Source organism: Centrocercus urophasianus, unplaced genomic scaffold (assembly GCF_019232065.1).
Source record: "Centrocercus urophasianus isolate 14NV4802_14NV808 unplaced genomic scaffold, USGS_Curo_1.0 seq_14, whole genome shotgun sequence".
Taxonomy (NCBI): domain Eukaryota; kingdom Metazoa; phylum Chordata; class Aves; order Galliformes; family Phasianidae; genus Centrocercus; species Centrocercus urophasianus.
Window position 1 is genome coordinate 52,004,327 of NW_024884586.1, and position 19,368 is coordinate 52,023,694.

Below are 19,368 nucleotides of genomic sequence, written 5' to 3' on the forward strand. Positions count from 1 at the left end.
CTTTGCGCCAACCGCCTCGGGGAAACGGAGCGCCGCGGCTCCGCCGGGAGATTCCGACCGCGCGCAGTGGAACCCGCGCTGCGGGCACACGGCGCTGCGGGCACACGACGTGCCGCCCTCCGTGCCCGACAGCCCCGGTACCGCGCGGTGGTTCGGCCCGGCCCGGCGCCGTGCGGGGCGGCGGCGCCCGGAAGTGACGCGTGCGGCCGGGCGCTGCTGTGCCGGAGGGAGCGAGGAACGGCTCGAAAACCGCGCCGCAGGTGAGCGCCGGGACGGCCGGGACCGGGATGGGGCCGGGATGGATCGCTGAGGGCCGGGCGGCGCCGCGGTGGGTGCGGCTGCTGGCGTCGGGCCCATCCGGGGCGTTCTGCAGCGTTCTGTAGCATCCCGCAGCCTCCCTCATCGCGCTCAGCGCCGGGGCCGCCTGGCACGCGATCTTCGTTTGCTCCTCCGTGTCGGCCGGCCGCGTTGGCGCTCCCTGCGCGCTGCCGGACGGCCCGGCCTTCCGGCGCGGCAGTGCGGGGCGGGCTGCGGCCCGGCGGAGCGGTGCGCGCGGCTTTGAGTGACGCCGTGATGCTCCGTCCCTACCGCGCTGCCGCCGTGCCCGGCTGTGTTTCCACCTTCCTGTTGCAGCACGACACGAGCTGAGTGCGGACACCAAGGGGCGGTAGCTGATGCTGGGGCAGCTTTTTGTAAGCGTTGTGTTGCTAAAATGCTGCTGCGTGGAAAACACCATCACCTTTCACAGGTATCCCTAATAGACTTTGTTGTTGGTGTGTGCTCGATGGGAGGGCAGATGGCCGCAGAGCTCTGATCCAGCCGTACTGATGACTCTGTGTTTATCCTGTCTGTTCATAACAGGAGATTGCTGAGCGCTCTCACGTCCCTGAGCAGCTCTCCTGTCTCTGCCCTGCAGCATTCGCTTTGTCAGCTCTGCTGTTACGTTCTGTGCTTAAATGCTGGCAGCTAATTTTATGCTCTCACGTGAAGCAGTTTGTAAGTGGGCTCGTTGCAAATTAGGTGCCAGTTGAGGAGCTATGGAAATGATGAACTTCTTAATAACGAGATGAAGGAAGCGCACTTTGGAAGCTCGCGTAGTCACCTAGTGAATAAAAGAATTAAATCAGCTTTTCAGTTCAGAAGCGGGATGGTGGTGATGTTCCCTGCAGAACAATGGTGATGTTCCCTGCCTGTCCTGGATCTTGATGTGCTGACACCCTCCACCCTCTCACCACTGCAACAATTCAGTGAATAAGAACTGAAGAGCTCCCGCAGCTCTTGGTGGTGGGCAGCACCACTCGAATGCTAACGAAGCTGAAATTAGAGCAGGTATCGTGGTGCTGTCAGGTATCACAACGGGAAGGAAAACTTGAAGGAATGAGTGCTTGGGAGCTGTGTGAGCTGTGGGTGGCAGCTTCCTTCTCTCTGCCCTCCCTGTGCCATAGTGAGAGCAGCTGCCTACAGCCTGGGGAGAGGTGGAGGCAGCAGCAGTGCCCAGGGTGCTCTGTGCTCCCCCAGGAGCTGTGTGGGCTGGGTTGCAGAGCACCTCTTCTTGTTCCACTTCTTAGAATCATAGAATCATTGAGCTTGGAAAAGACCACCAAGATCCGAGTCCATCCCCACCCACTGAGCATGTCCCTCAGTGCCACCTCTCCATGGCTCTTGGATACCTTTGGGAACAGGTGCCCCCCCCCTGCTCCTTGCACAGCCTGGCACAGTGCATCACCGCTCTTTCAGAGAATAAATGTTTCCTAATATCCAACCTGAACCTTTTCTGGTGCAAAGTGAGGCCATTGCCTCTCATCCTTTTACTGTTACCTGGGAGCAGAGGCCAACCCCCATCTCACCATGACTTCATTTCAGAGAGTTGTAGAGAGCAGTGAGGTCTCCCCTGAGCCTCCTCTTCACAGCCCCTCCTCACAAGACCTGTGCTAAGGACCCTTCAAGCTTTGTTGCCCTTCTTTGGACACACTTGCTGATGCTGGGCACCCTGACCCAATCTCAGCAGGACAGCAGTGTGCTTGCTGGGGAGCTCTTGTTGCAGCAAAGTCCCCCATGGGGTGAGGTGAGGGTCTCCCGTCTGCTGTGCTCCCCTGCCCATTCGGAGCATAGCAGGCCCTGCTCCTGCACGCCCTTTCCTGCAGTCCAGCAGCCTGTGTGGGTCTTTTGCTCTGCTTTGTGCCAAGGGAGGGATTGTTATGACCTGTGTGGAGCAGGGGTTGTGGAGCTGGGTGCCTCCTGAGCACTGGGGCGTTATGCAGCACTGCTTGGGGTGAGATGCAGCGGGAAAGGCATGAAGCGAGGAGCACAGGCTAGCTTAGGAAGGTTTAACTTTGTCTTGAATAAGCCAGTTCTTTATTTCACAGAACCATAAGGGTTGGAAGTGACCTCTGGAGCTCCGCCAGTCCAATCCCCCTGCAACTGCAACAGCAGTTGCACACAAATCGTGCAGGTGTGTTTGGATACCTCCAGACAAGGAGACTCCCCCACCACTTGGGGTTAGCTGTGCCAGGTCTCTGCCACCCTCACAGCACAGAGATCTTCCTCATGTCCATACGGAACTCCCTGGGCTCAAGTCTGTGCCCGGTGCCCCCTTGTTTTGGTGCTGGGCACCATGGAACAGAGCCCAGCCCCCACCTCCACCCTGCAGATATGGATCAGTACTGCTCAGATCCCCTCAGCCTTTTCTTTTCCAGGTGCACAGTCCCAGGCTCTCTATTTTTATTCTGATCTCTATGCAGTTCTCAGGAATATGTGATGTAGAGCTCTTTCATGCATTCTGAAGTTTGCATTTTATTCCAGAAGGAAAAAATGTGTATTTTTCAATAAACGGTTAATATGGCAGTCACTGTTAATGAATACTTGTCCTGAGTTTAATGTGTATCTAAAAGCATAGAGCATGAGGGCTTGAGAGGTAAATTGCAAGGTAATACACTAATTTAGGTAAAAGCATAAACGGAAAAGTAATTTTTAAACGTTCCATGTGGCATGTCTGTGTAATATGAGTAATAAAGCAGCTGAAAGTGAAACCCTGAGTAATGCCTCAAAAATTCTGTTTGTCACAGATGGACCAGTCGTCTCCAACCTACATGCTTGCCAACCTAACACACTTGCATTCTGAACAGCTTCTGCAAGGCTTGAACCTCCTTCGCCAGCATCACGAGCTGTGTGACATTATCCTTAGGGTTGGCGATGTCAAGATCCATGCCCACAAAGTGGTGCTCGCCAGCATCAGCCCGTACTTCAAAGCCATGTTCACCGGGAACCTCTCTGAGAAGGAGAATTCAGAGGTGGAGTTCCAGTGCGTTGACGAAGCAGCGCTGCAGGCCATCGTGGAGTATGCCTACACAGGAACTGTGTTCATCTCACAGGACACCGTGGAGTCGCTTCTTCCAGCTGCAAACCTTCTCCAAATCAAGCTGGTGGTGAAGGAGTGCTGCGCCTTTCTGGAGAGCCAGCTCGATCCTGGCAACTGCATCGGGATTTCTCGTTTTGCAGAGACCTATGGCTGCCACGACCTGTACTTGGCTGCCAACAAGTACATCTGTCAGAACTTTGAAGACGTTTGTCAGACTGAAGAATTCTTTGAGCTTACGCATTCTGAATTGGATGAAATTGTTTCCAATGACTGCTTGAATGTCGTGACGGAAGAAACAGTTTTTTATGCACTGGAGTCCTGGATCAAATATGATGTTCAGGAGCGACAGAAGTATTTAGCACAGCTGCTGCACTGCGTCCGGCTGCCGCTGCTGAGTGTGAAGTTCCTTACGAGGCTGTACGAAGCAAACCATCTCATTCGTGATGACCATACCTGCAAACATCTTCTAAACGAGGCTCTAAAATACCACTTCATGCCTGAACACAGACTTTCCCACCAGACCATGCTGATGACACGACCTCGCTGTGCTCCTAAAGTTCTGTGTGCTGTAGGAGGAAAAGCTGGGCTGTTTGCGTGTTTAGAAAGGTAACGGCAGAGCTGCTGCAGCAGTTGAGTGGCGTGATGTTCGTGTGTGGTTTTTGTCACCCTGGGTCAAGAAAAGCACTGAGAAGCTGTGGTTTGCAGAGATGTGGTTTCTGCTTTCCTTGCAAGTGAGTTTTCTTGCAGCGAGGACAAGCAGTGAGCTCTTAGTTCTTGTGCGTAGTGCTCGCAGTTGAGGCTTTGTTTGTACCAGTACAAATAGCAGTAAAATCTTTTTCACTCTGAATTTGGTTAATAAAGGTAGCTGTCTTCAGTTTGCATGCGACTTCTAACTCGGGAGCCTTTGGAATTAAGACTAACTTAATCAGAGGAAAAGCAGTGTTAAGTTCTTGATCACAGTGCAGTCATGCCTTTAGTGAGCTGGTCTTATTTCCCCAGTTCTCAAACTAAGCATCCTCTTCAGATCAGTGGTTTGTTGCCTCGCTGAAGCTAGCCACACCAATCAGAGGAACATAACAGAGACAGCTTTCTTGCCCATACTGGTGTGCCTGGGCTTTCTCTCAGCACTGTATCAACATTTCCAGAAGTGGTAGCTCAACTGTGAGTGTTCCTGTGTGTATGTGTGCTTTTGTACATGGGCTGCTGTGATGCTGAATGCACCTTTACCAGTGCAGCACGTGTTCCCTGTGTTAAGGCATGCTACCTGGGCTGGCCCTACAGCTGGGTGCTGGGATATTTTACTGAGCTACTCTCTTTTTGCAACAGTTCAGTGCTTGTACACATGGGCACACACTTAAGAGCAGTTGAGGATGTTGTCGAAGGTATTTACAGTTTGCTTTCCTGATCAGTGGTGTCAACAGTGGCTGTTGGGACTGGGGATCCTTAGGGTTGTGTTTTTAAAGAATAAAGGGTGGGGGAATGTTGAATGCCAGATCTGTTTGGTTAATGGAATAAGAGTCCTCTGGTACAGCTCGGCTCCATTTCTTTCACAGGTTCTTAAGCGATTTTAACAGTGTCACATAATGGTGTGGTTCAGAATACTTTGTTGTTGTTGTTGAACTGGAACTGCGTGTTCCTGCATACAAAAACTCCTTTCATTTGTTAATTTATTATTCATAATTGTCTCCAACTGATACTTCCATTCATACTTCAATAATTTTTCATGGCAAAAAAAAAAAAAAAGGAATACATCAGTTAGAAATCTTCCCTAATAATTTAGGTACCTGATTTTCCTACAGCTACAATTGAAAATGGGAGGCCCTACTGCCACAAAACTCGTTTTCCTTTTTGTTTCTATTTGCAAGAAGGCTGATTTTTTATTATTATTATTATTATTATTATTATTATTATTATTGGGATTTTTTGCTGCTAGTTACCTCCTGCTTCATAATAACAGAGCTTGGAATCTATTTAGTGCTGCTCTTTCCTACCTGAGCCACTGCAGTGAAGGGTCGGTGTGCTGTCAGTCATAGCATCACAGCATGGCCTGGGTTGCACAGGAGCACAGTGCTCATCCAGCTCCAACCCCCTGCTGTGTGCAGGTCGCCAAGCAGCAGCCCAGGCTGCCCAGAGCCACATCCAGCCTGGCCTTGAAACTTTCCGTCTAGTTAGACTGCAGTGTACAACTGCGAACTACAAACTACTTTCTAAATGTGTGTACACGTCCATGTGTGTTCCTCTTACCCTTTTTGTCTCTCCTGTCTCCGTGGCCCTTCTGAGTGTTTGGTTTCTGGTTGGTTGGTTGTTTTCACTTTACCCTCCTAACTCTTCAGTTTGTATTTTGCAGCTCGCCCTATTGCATCCTGCTACCTACCAGCGCCCTGCTGTCTGCCCTCACGCTGTCTGTGATGCTTTGTGCCTTCTCAGACTGTTCTGTCCTTTCAAAATCTATTTTTTCAGGTCTCAGACTTGGTGCTCTGGCTTCCCACCATGTCACTGCACAGCTGTATGCTTTTGCTCTTTGCGTTAGCTTGTGTCCAGGCCCTTGGAAGAAACAGCTGACATGGGATGAGAATTATAACGTATGCTCTTAAGACTGCGTTCCATGTTGCCCTTTTACAACAGAGCTTCATAAAGCTAGGTTTGCTCATGTAATCTTTCTTTTTTCTCTGTTTCAGTGTTGAAATGTATTTTCCCCAGAACGATTCCTGGATAGGCCTGGCACCTCTTAGCATTCCCCGCTATGAATTTGGAATATGTGTCCTAGACCAGAAAATCTATGTTGTAGGAGGGATTGCAACCCACGTGTGTCAAGGCATCAGCTACAGGAAGCACGAGAACTCAGTGGAGTGCTGGGACCCCGACACAAACACCTGGACGTCTCTGGAGAGGATGTTTGAGAGCCGCAGCACGCTGGGAGTGGTGGTCCTGGCAGGAGAGCTCTATGCCCTGGGGGGCTACGATGGGCAGTCGTATCTACGAACTGTAGAGAAATACATTCCTAAAGTGAAGGAGTGGCAGCTAGTGGCCCCAATGAACAAAACGAGAAGCTGTTTTGCTGCAGCTGTCTTAGATGGAATGATATATGCCATTGGTGGGTATGGTCCTGCCCATATGAACAGGTACGTGCTTCTCATGTCTGTAGCTTGATGCCGTGAGCTGAAAATCAGTAAAAACACAAGCTTTTAAGCTTGTGTTCAGCAGCCAGTTAAAATATTCTGAGCTAAATCGGTGTTAATCCGCAGTGGGCCTCATTAATCCTTCTGTAGCATCAGTCTAGCGATTCAGCTGGGAAATCTGTATTTGAACTTCTCTGAGCTGGAACACAAAGATGTGTATGTTCTTAACAATCCCTGAGAAGGGAAGATGACGAAGCCAAAGACATACATTGCATTCTGCTGAGCCAGGGAGTGCAGGGTGCCTGACCCCGAGCATCCCCAGGCTGGATGTCCCAGAGGAGAAGTGCTGTGGGCATGTTTGCTCTGCCCCACGGCAGCCCCTTTGTCAATGGGGCCCAGCAGCAGGTACAGCCCCTGGGAGAGCCCTGCTGAGCTGCAGCACTGCAGCAGTGCCAGGTAACCCTCTGCACCTCAGGGCTGCACGGTGCCAGGGTGCGAGGTTAGCTCTGACATTTGAAATACTCCTTAGACATGAATGGGATTTTTCTCATGCTCAATATACCTTCTATTCACAGGCATGTTCTTTGTACCAGCGTGTTCTTTAATTGTTCTGTTCCCTGTTGTTTCGTGTGGGTAGTCTGGGGTATTTAGTTATGCAAAGTAGTAACTTGTACTCTTCATTAGAAGTGGGAACAAATCAGCCATATGTTCCTCCGGGAAGCACATTAATAAACAACAAGGCTGAGGAGCTGAGTGGAGAGTGCAAAGGAAATCTTGCTTATAAGAGAGGATGCACTGATTATTTAACAGCACGGTGTAACGACGTCACACCAGTCATTAATTGGATTCCTCACACTTTGTGTGCTCTTAGGTAAAGCAGTTTGTGAAGCAGAGGATTGGTTCCTAAACAGGGAAGTGTAACTAAACAGTTTTCACTTGGAAAAGGCAAACAGTGCTCTAGCTTACAGAAATATGTAACATCAGTAGGTTACACTACTTAGCATGGTCCTAACCTTGTTGCACAGACTGCTTAGAAAGGAGGGTAACCAAGACCTTGCTGAGGACAGTCTGTTCATGACAGATGAGTGCTTGGGGTGAATGCCTGCCTTTGAAAGGGAAACTCAGCTTTGCATTTCAGAAAATGCAAAACTTAGCACTGGAATAGCAGGAAACATCTTCATCAAGTTGGTGCCTTTGAAGGGGAAAGCTCTAACGTCAGGCCTGCAGTGGCCCCACTCTTTGTGCAGCATCTGCTCTGTTCCTCAGTCAGAAAGGAACTGCCAGCACTACCTGGGGAGTTATCAAACTGACGGGTATTTCATTAGTTGCCTTTTAAAATTGTACTTAGTCTTTATTGAATAGCTTTGTTTGTATTGATTATTCAGGCATGCAGTAACACGCCGTGCTGTGCAGTCGCTGGGCTCACACAAGCTCTGGCGTTAAAAGCAAGCTGACTGCTGTATAATTAAGCCCCTTTTCTCCTACTCTTTAGTGCTTCTGATTTTTCCTTCTCTTTTCTGCCTCCCTTGTGCTACTGAAGATGCACTGTGGACGGTGCTGGCCACATATGAGGAGTGTTTGGGTGACTGTACAGATCCAGTGGTTAATAAAATGATGCTGATAATTTCTGTTTTACCCCAAAGGTCTTTTCTATCCTTTGTGCTCTGATCAGCAACCTCTTTACTGCTTTTCCTGAGGGATATGCTCTCCATGTGGTTGGGTTTTTTTTGCCTCTGTCATTTTCAGGGATGCCTGAAGGAATTTCTGATTTGATGCATTACCCAAATAGACACACTTCACATCTACATTTGGTTCAGTTTTTCATGCATTTCATTTTCTTATAAAAAGCAGCAGTCAACTTTGAAGGAGCTTTCTGTTCAAAACTCAGCTTTGAAAGATCATACTTTGTTTCAAGATGTAACCTGAAGACACCTGGTAGGGGGGTGAGAGCATGGGGGAGATGGCTGAGCTGCAGTTGCCGTCTGGGAGTCTTGGAAGTGCTTTCTGGCAATGCTTTCTGGAGAGGCTCCAGCTGCATGAGCTGTGTGTTGTGGAAGGACCTTTGAGATGATAGCTCTGCTTTCAGCTTTGTGTGCTGCCCTTGGGCAGTAGAAAGCAACCATGCTACAGAATTTTCCACCAGCTCGAGTGCTTTGTCAGTGCGTTCCGATATTCCTGACAGACACAACTGGATGAGTCTCACGGATGTCACTAAAATCTGAGCCTCACAAATGGTTTGTTTGTATTTGCAGCATGGAACGCTACGATCCAAGTAAGAACTCTTGGGAGACGGTAGCTTCAATGGCTGACAAAAGAATAAACTTTGGTGTTGGTGTCATGCTGGGCTTCATTTTCGTGGTAGGGGGGCACAACGGGGTGTCCCACTTGTCGAGCATTGAGCGGTACGATCCCCACCAGAACCAGTGGACTGTGTGCCGACCCATGAAGGAGCCCAGAACAGGTAGGGGCATCTGGATCTCAGCACCTCAGTTTACTTACTTTCAGAAGTAAGCCACCGTTTGAGCTGTAGAAGCTGCAGTAAGTTAGGCTCACAAGGACTTGTCTGCAGGGCATCGACCTTCATCTCTGCATTGGGTCACACATTGCTTGATCAATTCCGTAGAAGTATTTAAAGTCCAATCTGTTTTTGTTAATGCTGAGCTGTACCAGGTAGAACTTGAAATAGTATTTCTGTTTTTCCATTAGTTTTGAATTAATTTCAGCAATTCTGTGGTTGCTTTTCCATTTTACGTCAAGGCTCCATAATGCATCTTCTGTGCTGCCTGCTTGTGGAGTGTTGCTTTGCCTTAGGAAGGGGTGTGAGTGGAGTTGAAAAGGAGGGTTAGCATCTGTAGAGAGAATGACTCTTCATTTACACCCATTTTCCTTAAAGCTGGGCCGAAGAGGGAGAGGCTGGGTGGGATTGTCTGCTCTGCATTATCAGGAGGTGCCAGTGGGGACTCAAGTGGGAGCAGAAACACTCCTTAGTTTTGTGCTCAGCGATCAGCTAACTTTTTTTCTTTTCAACAGGAGTGGGTGCAGCTGTAATTGATAACTACCTTTACGTAGTTGGAGGTCATTCAGGGTCATCCTACCTGAACACTGTACAGAAGTATGACCCCATCTCAGACACCTGGCTGGACTCTGCTGGTATGATGTACTGCCGCTGCAATTTTGGTTTGACTGCACTTTGATGACAAGCAGGACTTCATGGACCTGTTGTGAGGTTGGAACTTGATGTGGTTGAAGATAAACCCTGCCACTGGAGACCATATGCTGCGTTTTCTGGAGCTGAAAAGTTGCAGGAATGTGGTGGAGTTGTGGTTGAAGTGAGGAAGGAATCATTTCCTCTTGGTTGCTGGCCTTGTTGCTTGGGTGCCACGGGCAGCAGGAGTGGGAAGCTCACCAGCAGCTGGGCTTGGGCAGCATCTGTTACAGGCAGGGAACTTTAACAAGTACTGTACATGCCTAGGACGTGGTTAGGACACTCACTGTCTGTCTGACCCTTTCACTTTCTAGAGCTTTTCTCTCTTCCTCCTGCCTACTAAGAAACATGAAGTTTACTGTGCTTGGGGTGAGAGACGTATGGGTGTGCTGTGTGACTGGGCTCTGCTGGTGACTGTCTGGTTGTGTCTTCATATTAAGAAAATGCCAGTGCTTCATAATTTTTTTATGAACCGTAACTAAAGGGCTGCCTTGTTTCTGTATCTCAAGGTCTGTAAATAATAAATGCAGTAGTCCATTGCCTGTGCACTCTCCTTTGTGACCTGCTTGCTGGTAGGAGGGCTGGGACGAGTAGGAACTGCTGAAAGAACTTGGCAAGGCACATTTATTGCCTCTCAACAAAATGTCACGATCTGATGAAGAGAATCACATTTTTAAACTTTCCCATGTATTTCTCTCTGTCGTGGACAGATGAGTACCAGAAGTGGTGACTCGGTCTTGCTGGTCTGCTGTGAGGTTTTCAGTTGTGATGCAAAGAGAAGTGACAGCATCAGAAAACGTGACAGCAGCGTTTGCGGCATGCCATAAAATACTCAGAAAACAATCAGTCCCATCCTTCCCCAGAGCACACCTGTGTCTGTATCCCCTACAAATTCCCTCTTTAAAAGAATGTATGATCCCTCTCTCAGAGTGCTGGGGTGTGAGGACGGGGCTAGCTGTGTGCCTGGTGCTGTGGCTGTCCCTGCAGTGGGTGCAGTGTGCAGGCAGCGCGGTGCCTGTGCTTGTGCTGCTGGCTTTCCTTCTGACTCGCTTGAGACATCTGTGCCTATGGAAACTGTCAAGAAGAACACAGTGTAGTGAATGAGCTCTATGTGTGTTACCTTTTCTTTTTTTTCAGGAGATCTGTGTTTCTTGTTCTCACAAATACATAATGCATATGTGTGGAGCAGTAAGATCCCAGCCCGGGTTCTTGCCCTGATCAGCGTGCAGTGCTGCTGAGTGCAGTGCTGGGCTCAGTGCTGCTGGAGCACCGGGTGGTGATAACTGTGTGATGGCCCCAAGCCTGGTGCCAATGCAGGCAAATAGAAGCTGATGCTGGGGGTTGTAAAGCTTATTTCAAAATAGATGAGTGAGTACGTAGCACTTCTAGCTAATTCAGCACGTTTGGGTTTGCCTTCTGCTTTGAACTGGGAATTGTGGTTATCCCGAATTTCTGTTTTGATTGTGTTGCCAGACCTGGTACTTAGGAAGTGTTCTGCCTCGACTTACTTCTGTTCTAACACGTTAAGTTAATGTTTGTCTCCCCTTGTTTTCCAAACCCACGTAGTATTGTTTTTGAAGGTGCAATAATATTTAAAACAGTTGCTTTGAAAGCTGTTTCTTTGTAGATACGCCTAGCAGACGTTCTCTCAGTACACTTAATTTATTGTTTATTTTTTCCCTGAGGAGCTGATTGCAGCTGGGCAAGCACTGGGGGTCTTTGTTCTTCCAGAAGCTCAGATTTGAGCAGCTGAGGGGGCACAGGAGCTTTCACCATAGAGCAGAACCCACCCGTTGCAGTTGCTTGCACAAGTCACAGAATCCTGCACGTGTCCTTCAGGTTTGGCAGAATCACACAGGACTTTAAAAGCAAATAATTCACAGGGTAAGAGATTTCAATGCAGTTTGTGTGACCCACCGAGGATTTCTGGTTACATAGCAATAATAGTGTAACTGGACATGAGTAACTGCACTGGGTGGGAGTGCAGAGCAGGGGCAGGTGGGGCAGTGGTGGTGCTTCAGTCTGCACAGATCACCTTCACATTCCTGCCCTGGTGAATGCACGAGGCAAATGCTTCCGTGTGCTCTTCTCATTTACAGCATCACAGATGCCATTGGTTATGATGTCTTCTGACTCTATCAGGAGATAAAGTTGCTGAACAATCTGATATCAAGGAAGAAAAGCTCTTGCAGTCAGGTGTGTGCCTGTAAGCACAGGAGTTGTTCCATGCAGGTCAATGTGTGCCGTACTGCAGTAGGATTCCATGAATGAAGATGCCAGTGCATCTTTGCCTGAAATACTCTCATGGAAACTATCAGGAAATTCTGTTTCTGCGCAGTAGAAGGTGGTGTGAGAGACAGAAATCATTTTGATGTCACCAGAAGAAAAAGAAATCTATTTTTTCAGCGTGATATTATTGGTTTTCAATGCACGCATCTTTCATTTATGGAAGGCAGAAGATGTTTTATTACGTTTATCTGAGCAGCAGCAATACTAAGTTAGATGATGGAGACTGACCCTGAATCGTGTCATGTAGTATTGCTAGACTTGAAGGTAGCAGCATGAAAAATTCTCTTCATACACAGCGTCAGGAATGGGAAGAACACGAGATGGAATGTGCTGCTGCTGTTGGATGAACTGTTGGGCTGGTTGGACAGAGATGGGCAGGGCAATGCCTCAGCTTTAGGCATCAGTTCGTGTCACACTGCCCTCGTTCTGGTCAGGCACTTGGTGTCCTGTGTCTCAAAGCATTTGGTGATGGGTCGGTCGGGCACAACAGCTTGTTTGCACAGTGCTCCTGTTGTAATGTCTGTCTTGCAGCTGAAAATCTAAGGACCTTCAACCAAGATGTCACACAACAATAAATTATCATCCAGTTCTATTTTTTAATCACTCGGAATGATCTGTAGAGCACTTTAAAATGGGCACGAGTTCGTATGTGCGCGCATAGTTCCCAAATTTCTGCTTTCTTAACTCAGATATTCATCTGTAAGCTTCATGCCTGCCTGTCCTTCCAGGAATGCTCTTCTTGCAGGAGGCCTCGTGGGCTGCAAGGGCGACATGTGACCCATGAGCACCACTCCATTCCCCTTTGCTGAGAGACAGCGTGTCGCCATTGCGAAGCTGCCATCAGTAAATCCCCATCCATCATCTGAAACAATGCAAAACGTCCCAGCTTGCCTTAAATTCTTGATGTCTAACTGAAACGCAAAGAACTGGATGATAACTCCTGTTTTCTTGCCTTACGCGCTGTGCTGTATTTTAAACCCAAGGAGAAGTGTAATTTTTAGCAGGGTTTGATAACTGTACAGAGAACGAAACGTGCTGGGCTGTGCTGAGTGCTGTGTGAGCAGTGAGCAGTGCTGTGTGGCTCTGTGTCCGTTCCCACGTGCACACCTTTTTTAGCAGCAATGTTCTGGTTCTGTTATTGTTTACAATGTGCCATTTGAGGTCAGCAGGAAATGAGCTGTAACTTGCATCCTCGTTCCTTGCCCGTGTTCTCAACGTGTTGGCTCTTGTGATAATGCTCTGTAATGGTTGTTGTAACTATTTCATTGAGTGTGAAGCAGTTTAGTAAATAAACCTGGAGAAAAGCTTGCTTTCACACTTCTGTTGGGTGCTGAACATAAACACGTGGCTGCCTTTCTCTCCTCATGTGATGTCTTTGGGATGTGACCCAAATGCAACGGCAAAGTGATTTCCATGTGTCCCTCCCCATCGTCCATCTTTCCACACCCCCACCTGCTGAATCTGCTGAGCACAGACCTGCTGCACTGTGCTCTAGGAAGCTCCTGATGGCTTCCCCCTGCTGATGGAGGCTCAGCATCACAGCACCTGAGCAGAAACCTCTGTTGGGTCAAGGGTTTGCAGCTAAATAATGTCAGTTTGCAGTTGAAAGCAATTTGTGTGCTGGGTGGTAACCTCCCCTTGTGTAATGGTCTGCATGAAGTGTCAACTGCTCACTCCATCTGAGGGAGGCGAGTAAGACTTGGCATGTGAGGTCAAGTTCTATTTTTGCTGGCTTCATCTCAGTGCTGACACACATGGTGTTACCTAATGGAGACTGTTTACAAGGGTGGATGGTGACAGGACAAGGGGAATGGTTTTAAAGTGAGACAGGAGAGGTTTAGGTTGGATATGAGGAGGAAGTTTTTCAGCCAGAGGGTGGTGAGGCACTGGCACAGGTTGCCCAAGGAGGCTGTGGATGCCCCATCCCTGCAGGCATTCAAGCCAGGCTGGATGTGGCTCTGGGCAGCCTGGGCTGCTGGTTGGTGACCTGCACACAGCAGGGGTTGGAGCTGGATGAGCACTGTGCTCCTGTGCAACCCAGGCCATGCTGTGACTCTATGATTCAATCAGTTCCAACCCCCTGCCACATCCAGCCTGGCCTTGAAACTTCCCCTCTACTTAGGCAGCAGTGGTTCTGTCCCTTTACTTCAGTGATGAAAGAACAAACTGAACATGAAGTGGATGTTTGAGCACCCAGCTCTGAGCCTGGGCTCAAAGCCGCTGCTCTGGGTGGTGGTCAGAGCTGCTCTTCCCTTAGCACACCAGGCTGTGCTGCTGCTGCCTTCTGCCCGCTGTGCTCCCAAGAGCTGTGCCCTGGGTGGCAGTGAGGCACACAGCTGTCTGTTCTGAGGCCACGCTGCTGGGAATTGAGGTCCTGTGCTTTTAAAGCAGAGAAATGATATTGCTTCACGGGAGGACGGCGGTGTTACTCGAGAGCCAAAGGTAAGGGTGCGCCTGAGTGCTTTGCTTAATTGGAGATGAAACTGAAATACTAACAGCTTTGGGCTGCAAATTTGGATCCATATTTCAGTCCCCAGACCTCCAGGCTCCAGAGAGTTGCTGAGCCTTCAGTAAATGCTGGGATGCAGCAGGTATTTAATTTGTTCTGTGGACATGGATTTCCACTGCCTAATCCCTCAATGCTCACTGAACAATGCAGGATGAGGAGCTCCCCATCTGCATGTATATCTCCTGCTGTGCTTGCAGGTCCTGGGTGTGCACTGAGCCCAGCACTGCACTGCATGAGGTGAGTGCTCTCCCATCCCTATGGGGCTGCAGGGAGAAGCAGAGGGCTGCACAACCCTTTCTAAACGCTGGCTTCAGGACGGCTGCCCCATGGAGCAGTCACCTCCACTGCCTTCAGCTCACCATTTCCCTGGGATGATGCTGATTTTTGCCTTATTTTTCCATCTCAGACCCTTGGCAAAGCACATCAGGTGAATGCCCCGGCAGCTGCCCTGCAGTGTGCAATGCAGACAAGTTGCAGGAGGTCACGGGCTCACAGTGTGGTTGGGTTGGAAGAGACCCCAAAACCCCAACCCAAGAGCAGCACCTTGCACTTGGCCCCACTGGACCTCGTTTGGTCCACACAGGCCCACCCTCCTAAATCCATACCCCAGATACATTGCCTCTCTCTCAGAAGGCTGCAGCTGCTGCCCTGACCAAAGCCAGGATGTTTGCAGCCCTGCTGCCACGTCCCCCCTCTGCTGCTCCCATTGCAGGGCTGCACAGCAGCATCCCAGCCCCAGCACTCAGCTCTCAGTGCATCCCCGTGGGGTCCTGTGAGCCCAAGTCTGTGCCCAGGGACACACAGGTGCTTACAGAACCTACTGTCAAATTCTCTCTGCCACATTATTTATTTTAAACCTTGAGTTGTCCTAAATGAAAAAGCACTTCACTCATTTGTGCAGATTAATTTAGAGAGCTGGAGATAATAATATTTTATAAATTTAGCATAAATTTCCCAAAGGGTTTGCAGATATTCAGATTAAGCTCATTCCATTCAGGCTGATATTCTGCTAGGAAACAAAGCCGAGGTTCTCTCCTTGCTTTCTCCAGAGCCTTCAGACCTGCTTTTGTTGCTGCAGTGCCTCCAGCCCAAGCACTCTGGGACGTGCCCACATCCAGCACAGGGGCAGCCCAAAGCTGGAACACCACAGATCACAGAATCATAGAATATCCTGCCTCGGATGGGACCATAAGGATTACTGAGTCCAACCCCTGGCTCCATGCAGAACCACCTAGTGATCAGGCCGTGGGTCTGAGGGAAGCAGGCTCAGTGCTGTGCCAATAGAAGCCGTGGGGATGCTGTGGAGGTACCAAGCATATCAGGGTGCCTGGTTCTTGGTCCTTGCTTCCTCCCAATGGCTCCTCTTTTCGCAGGGACATCCCCTGCTGTCTGCATCGGGATTACTGCAGGATGAAAAAGATCCAGTCTGCTTAACATAAAGTGACAGACCTTATCACACAGTGTCATCCTGCATTTCCGAGGGGAGAAGGAGAGTGAGAAAGTGAGAGAAAAGAAAAAAAAAAGAAAAAAGAAAAAGATGTTAACGCTCCTCGGGGAGCAGGAATTGGGATGTAGGAGGTGGGAGAGCTGAGAGCTGGGCAATGCTGCTGCCCCAGGGGGCTCAGGAATGCCTGGCTGTGCAGTGCCTAGGGCTGCTGGCAGGGGAGGGGGCAGAGGAGGGGTCTGGGTGTGTGGCTGTGTGGAATCACAGAATGGTTTGTGTTGGAAGGGACCCTTAAGACCACTCCGTCCCAACCCCTGCTGCAGGCGGGGACACCTCCCACAGCCCAGGTTGCTCACAGCTCCATCCAGCCTGGCCTCCAGTGCTTCCAAGGAGGGGCATCCACAGCCTCGCTGTGTGTCATTGTGCCTGTGTATCTGTGTAACTGTGCCCACGTGTTTCTGCATTCACATTTCCCTCACGGAGGTGCTCCTGTGCTCACTTTTGACCCGAATCTGATGACAGGAACCTTATTTTATTCTGCAGAATGAAAAGTAAAAGGAAAATTAATCTAATCTGGCAAATTCACCTTTTCAGTCGCTCAAGAAGCAGGGCTGGCTTGGAGGCCATGGAGAGGAGGGGACTCCGAGCGCACCGCAGCCGTTGCCGCCGCTTAATCCGATGCGGAGAAAAGGCTGTTAAGCTCTGAAGGGATCTTACACGCATCCCCGTGGCATTTGACACGCTAATCTTACGGAAATAGATTAATTACAAACGCTATTTCTGTCGGCTTAACCGACTATCAAAAGGTCACTGCTAAAGGATGGAGCTGCCGAGGTTGCGCTGAATCGGCGGCACGGCGGGATGCGGGGCGGCCCCGGGGGGAAGGGGAGCGCGGTGCGGGGCGGCCGCGGGGCACAAATGCGGGCTGCTCGGATGGGCTCCGCACCGCCGGCTTCGCTTGCAGTCGTTCCCACGCGGGCGCGTCGCCATGGGAATGGACGCCCGCGGGATCCGGAGGGAGCGGAGCGACGCCGTGCGGTGCCCGGGATGGAGCTGTGCCCGGGGCGGGGAATTGCGGCAGTCCCTGAGCCGCGATCCGCCCGCGGATCTCTGCGCCCAACGGGGCCGAAACGCCGCGGGGCGGCACGCGGAGCTCCGTGATACCGCGTGGGGCGGGGAGCGCCGGGCGTCGGAGCGCGTGGTGGAGCTGCGGGCGGCCCCGAGAGCCGCGGGCAGCGGGAAAGGCGGACTTGAAGGGCCCCCCGTCCAACTGCGACCGTTCCGTCGTTCTGTGACCCTCTTTGGGGAAATCCCACCGCGCGGCATCTCGGTGCCTCCGTCCGTCGCTCATCGCGCTCAAGGAGCGGGCAGAGAAGGAAGAGCAGAGCCGTACGGCTGCGGCCCCGAGCGGCCACGGGGGCGGAGGGGGGGCGAGGAGCGGGAGCTGCGGGGACGGGACGCGTCGGGGCTCGGAGGTTAAGCCGGGCGCTGCGGGTCGAGCCCCTACGCTCCGCCCGCGGCTCCGAGCGCTTCGGGGCGTTGAGAGCGAGTCCCGGCGCCCGGCAGATGGTAGCAAAGCTCTGCAGCTCCGTGCCGCCGCCTAACGGAGCTCCGCGGGCCGAAATTCGGGCTCTCGGCGGTGCTCGCGCTGCGGGAACGCGCTGCGGCCGGGAGCCGGGCTGGGCCGTCCGAGAGGAGCGGGCGGAAAGCTGCGGGGAGCCGGGAGGGGCTCTGCGGGGAGAGAGCGGCGGTGCGGCTCGGGGTGCGGGCGGCTGAGCGCGGCTCCTTCCGAGGGGGTTGGGGAAAGGACTCTCCGTCTCTCGCTGCAATTGCACTTGCGGGAAGATGCGAATTGCGCGGCCAGCTGCGGCGTCGCGAGGGTTTGCGACGACCCCTAAGCGCAGACGGGAGCATTTAATGAGCCGTGCCTTAATTGGAGACGCGGAGACCCGCGGCAGCCGGCAGCCCTGCGGGCCCGCAGTACCACCGCACGCACACCGCGCCCGGCCCGCGTTGCCGTCGGGTGGCGGCTGTGACCGAAAAACCCCGAGGGGCGGCCGGGGGTCTCATCTGGAGGGAGGGTCGATGAGTTCCAAAGAAGCTTGGGATGAAAGTAGGGAAAACAGCCGCTCCCAGCAGGACTCAGTACAGATATTGGGCTTTTCTTTTCCTGAAGTTTTCAGTGGTTTCTAAGGCACAACTGATTCTTTATTCCTCCAGAAAATCTGCTGCCTGCGTGGATCCTCTCCCTGGCTTTCAGTTCCCTTAGGAGAAACCTGGAGCACCCCAAGTGGGGTCACACCGTGCCTGGGGGCATGGGGGCAATCATCCAGAATGGGCAGCTGAGGGAAATATGTGCCTTTGTTTGAGGGACAGTCACCCACTGGGGCATGGGATGTGTCCCCATGGCTGTGCTGGGTGCACATCATGCTGGTGGGTTATGCTGTGTTGGGTGGGATTTTGTAATGTTTGCAGAAGTCAAGAAAAATGAGGCTGTGTGTCCTCCCAGGAGTGCTGGGACTCAGTATCCTCCCCACCACCCAGCTGTGAGAGTATTTTAGCAGCAGATTGGGATTCATAGGAGTGTAAAAGCATTCCACTTGGAAATGAGCTCTAATATCCCCAACCCCAGCCCACCCCTCCATGCCCACTGCCCACATCCCTCAGTGCCACATCTCCATGGCTCTGGAACTCCTCCAGGGATGGTGAACCCCCACTGCTGGGCAGCTGTGCCACTGCAGCTCTGCTCATGTGGAGAAGAAATGTTTCCTAATATCCAACCTGACCACCCCCTGGCACTGCTTGAGGCCATCACCTCTCGTCCTATTGCTGTTACTCAGGAGCAGAAGCCAACCCACACCTCACCACCTGTCAGGAAGCTGGGGAGAGCAACGAGGTCCCTCTGAGCCTCCTTTTCTCCAGACTTTCCCGCCCCATTCCCTGCTCCCCATAGTACTGTGCTCCAGACCCCTCCCGGCCCTATTCGCAGCTCACATTCAGAGCTGTTGCCCACCACCCCCAGGGCCTTTTCCTCAACACAGCTCCCAGTCCCTCTGCCCCACACCTGCAGCACTGTGAGGGGTTGGTGTGACCAAATTGCAGGACCAGGCATTGGTGTGTTGAACCTCATCCCATTGGCCTCAGCACATCGGTCAGCCTGTCCTTGTCCCTCTGTAGGGCCTCCCTACCCTTAGGCATCCTGTATCCAGCCAGCAACTGATAGGTCATTCAGAGAGAAAACAGCAGTGTGTGATGAGAGGAATGCCTCCAGTTAGTGCTGAAGAAGGGCTGGTGGAAGCCACAAGGCAAAGGAGTCACTCTCAGTGTGACATTTCAGCCCTGTTAGCCTGATGGGAAATGAGATGTGTGGCAACGCAGGCTGTGTCAGAAGCTCGGTGTGTATCTGCCTATGGGATGCAAAGCCCCACAGTGCAGGTGGGTCCC

The 19,368-nt window shown here is 51.3% G+C and overlaps 2 protein-coding genes across 3 annotated transcripts in view; both read left to right on the plus strand.

Moving 5' to 3' along the window:
• LOC122157681 (peptidyl-prolyl cis-trans isomerase FKBP3-like) overlaps positions 1-566 on the plus strand; it is a 55,540-nt gene extending 54,974 nt beyond the window's left edge. The window contains exon 3 of the mRNA XM_042813630.1: positions 394-566. Coding sequence (XP_042669564.1) covers positions 394-566 — 173 coding nt within the window. The remainder of the gene's footprint in view (positions 1-393) is intronic.
• KLHL28 (kelch like family member 28) lies at positions 188-13,286 on the plus strand. Of its 2 annotated transcripts, none has more exons than XM_042814657.1 (5): positions 188-260; positions 3,066-3,964; positions 6,037-6,480; positions 8,730-8,938; positions 9,508-13,286. In XM_042814657.1, exons 2-5 carry the CDS (start codon positions 3,066-3,068, stop codon positions 9,669-9,671), a joined length of 1,716 nt encoding a protein of 571 aa, XP_042670591.1. In that variant the 5' UTR covers positions 188-260; the 3' UTR covers positions 9,672-13,286. The 2 variants fall into 2 exon arrangements, with proteins under 2 accessions (XP_042670591.1, XP_042670590.1); XM_042814656.1 differs by lacking the exon at positions 188-260 and adding an exon at positions 600-748.
• Positions 13,287-19,368: the final 6,082 nt, after the last annotated feature.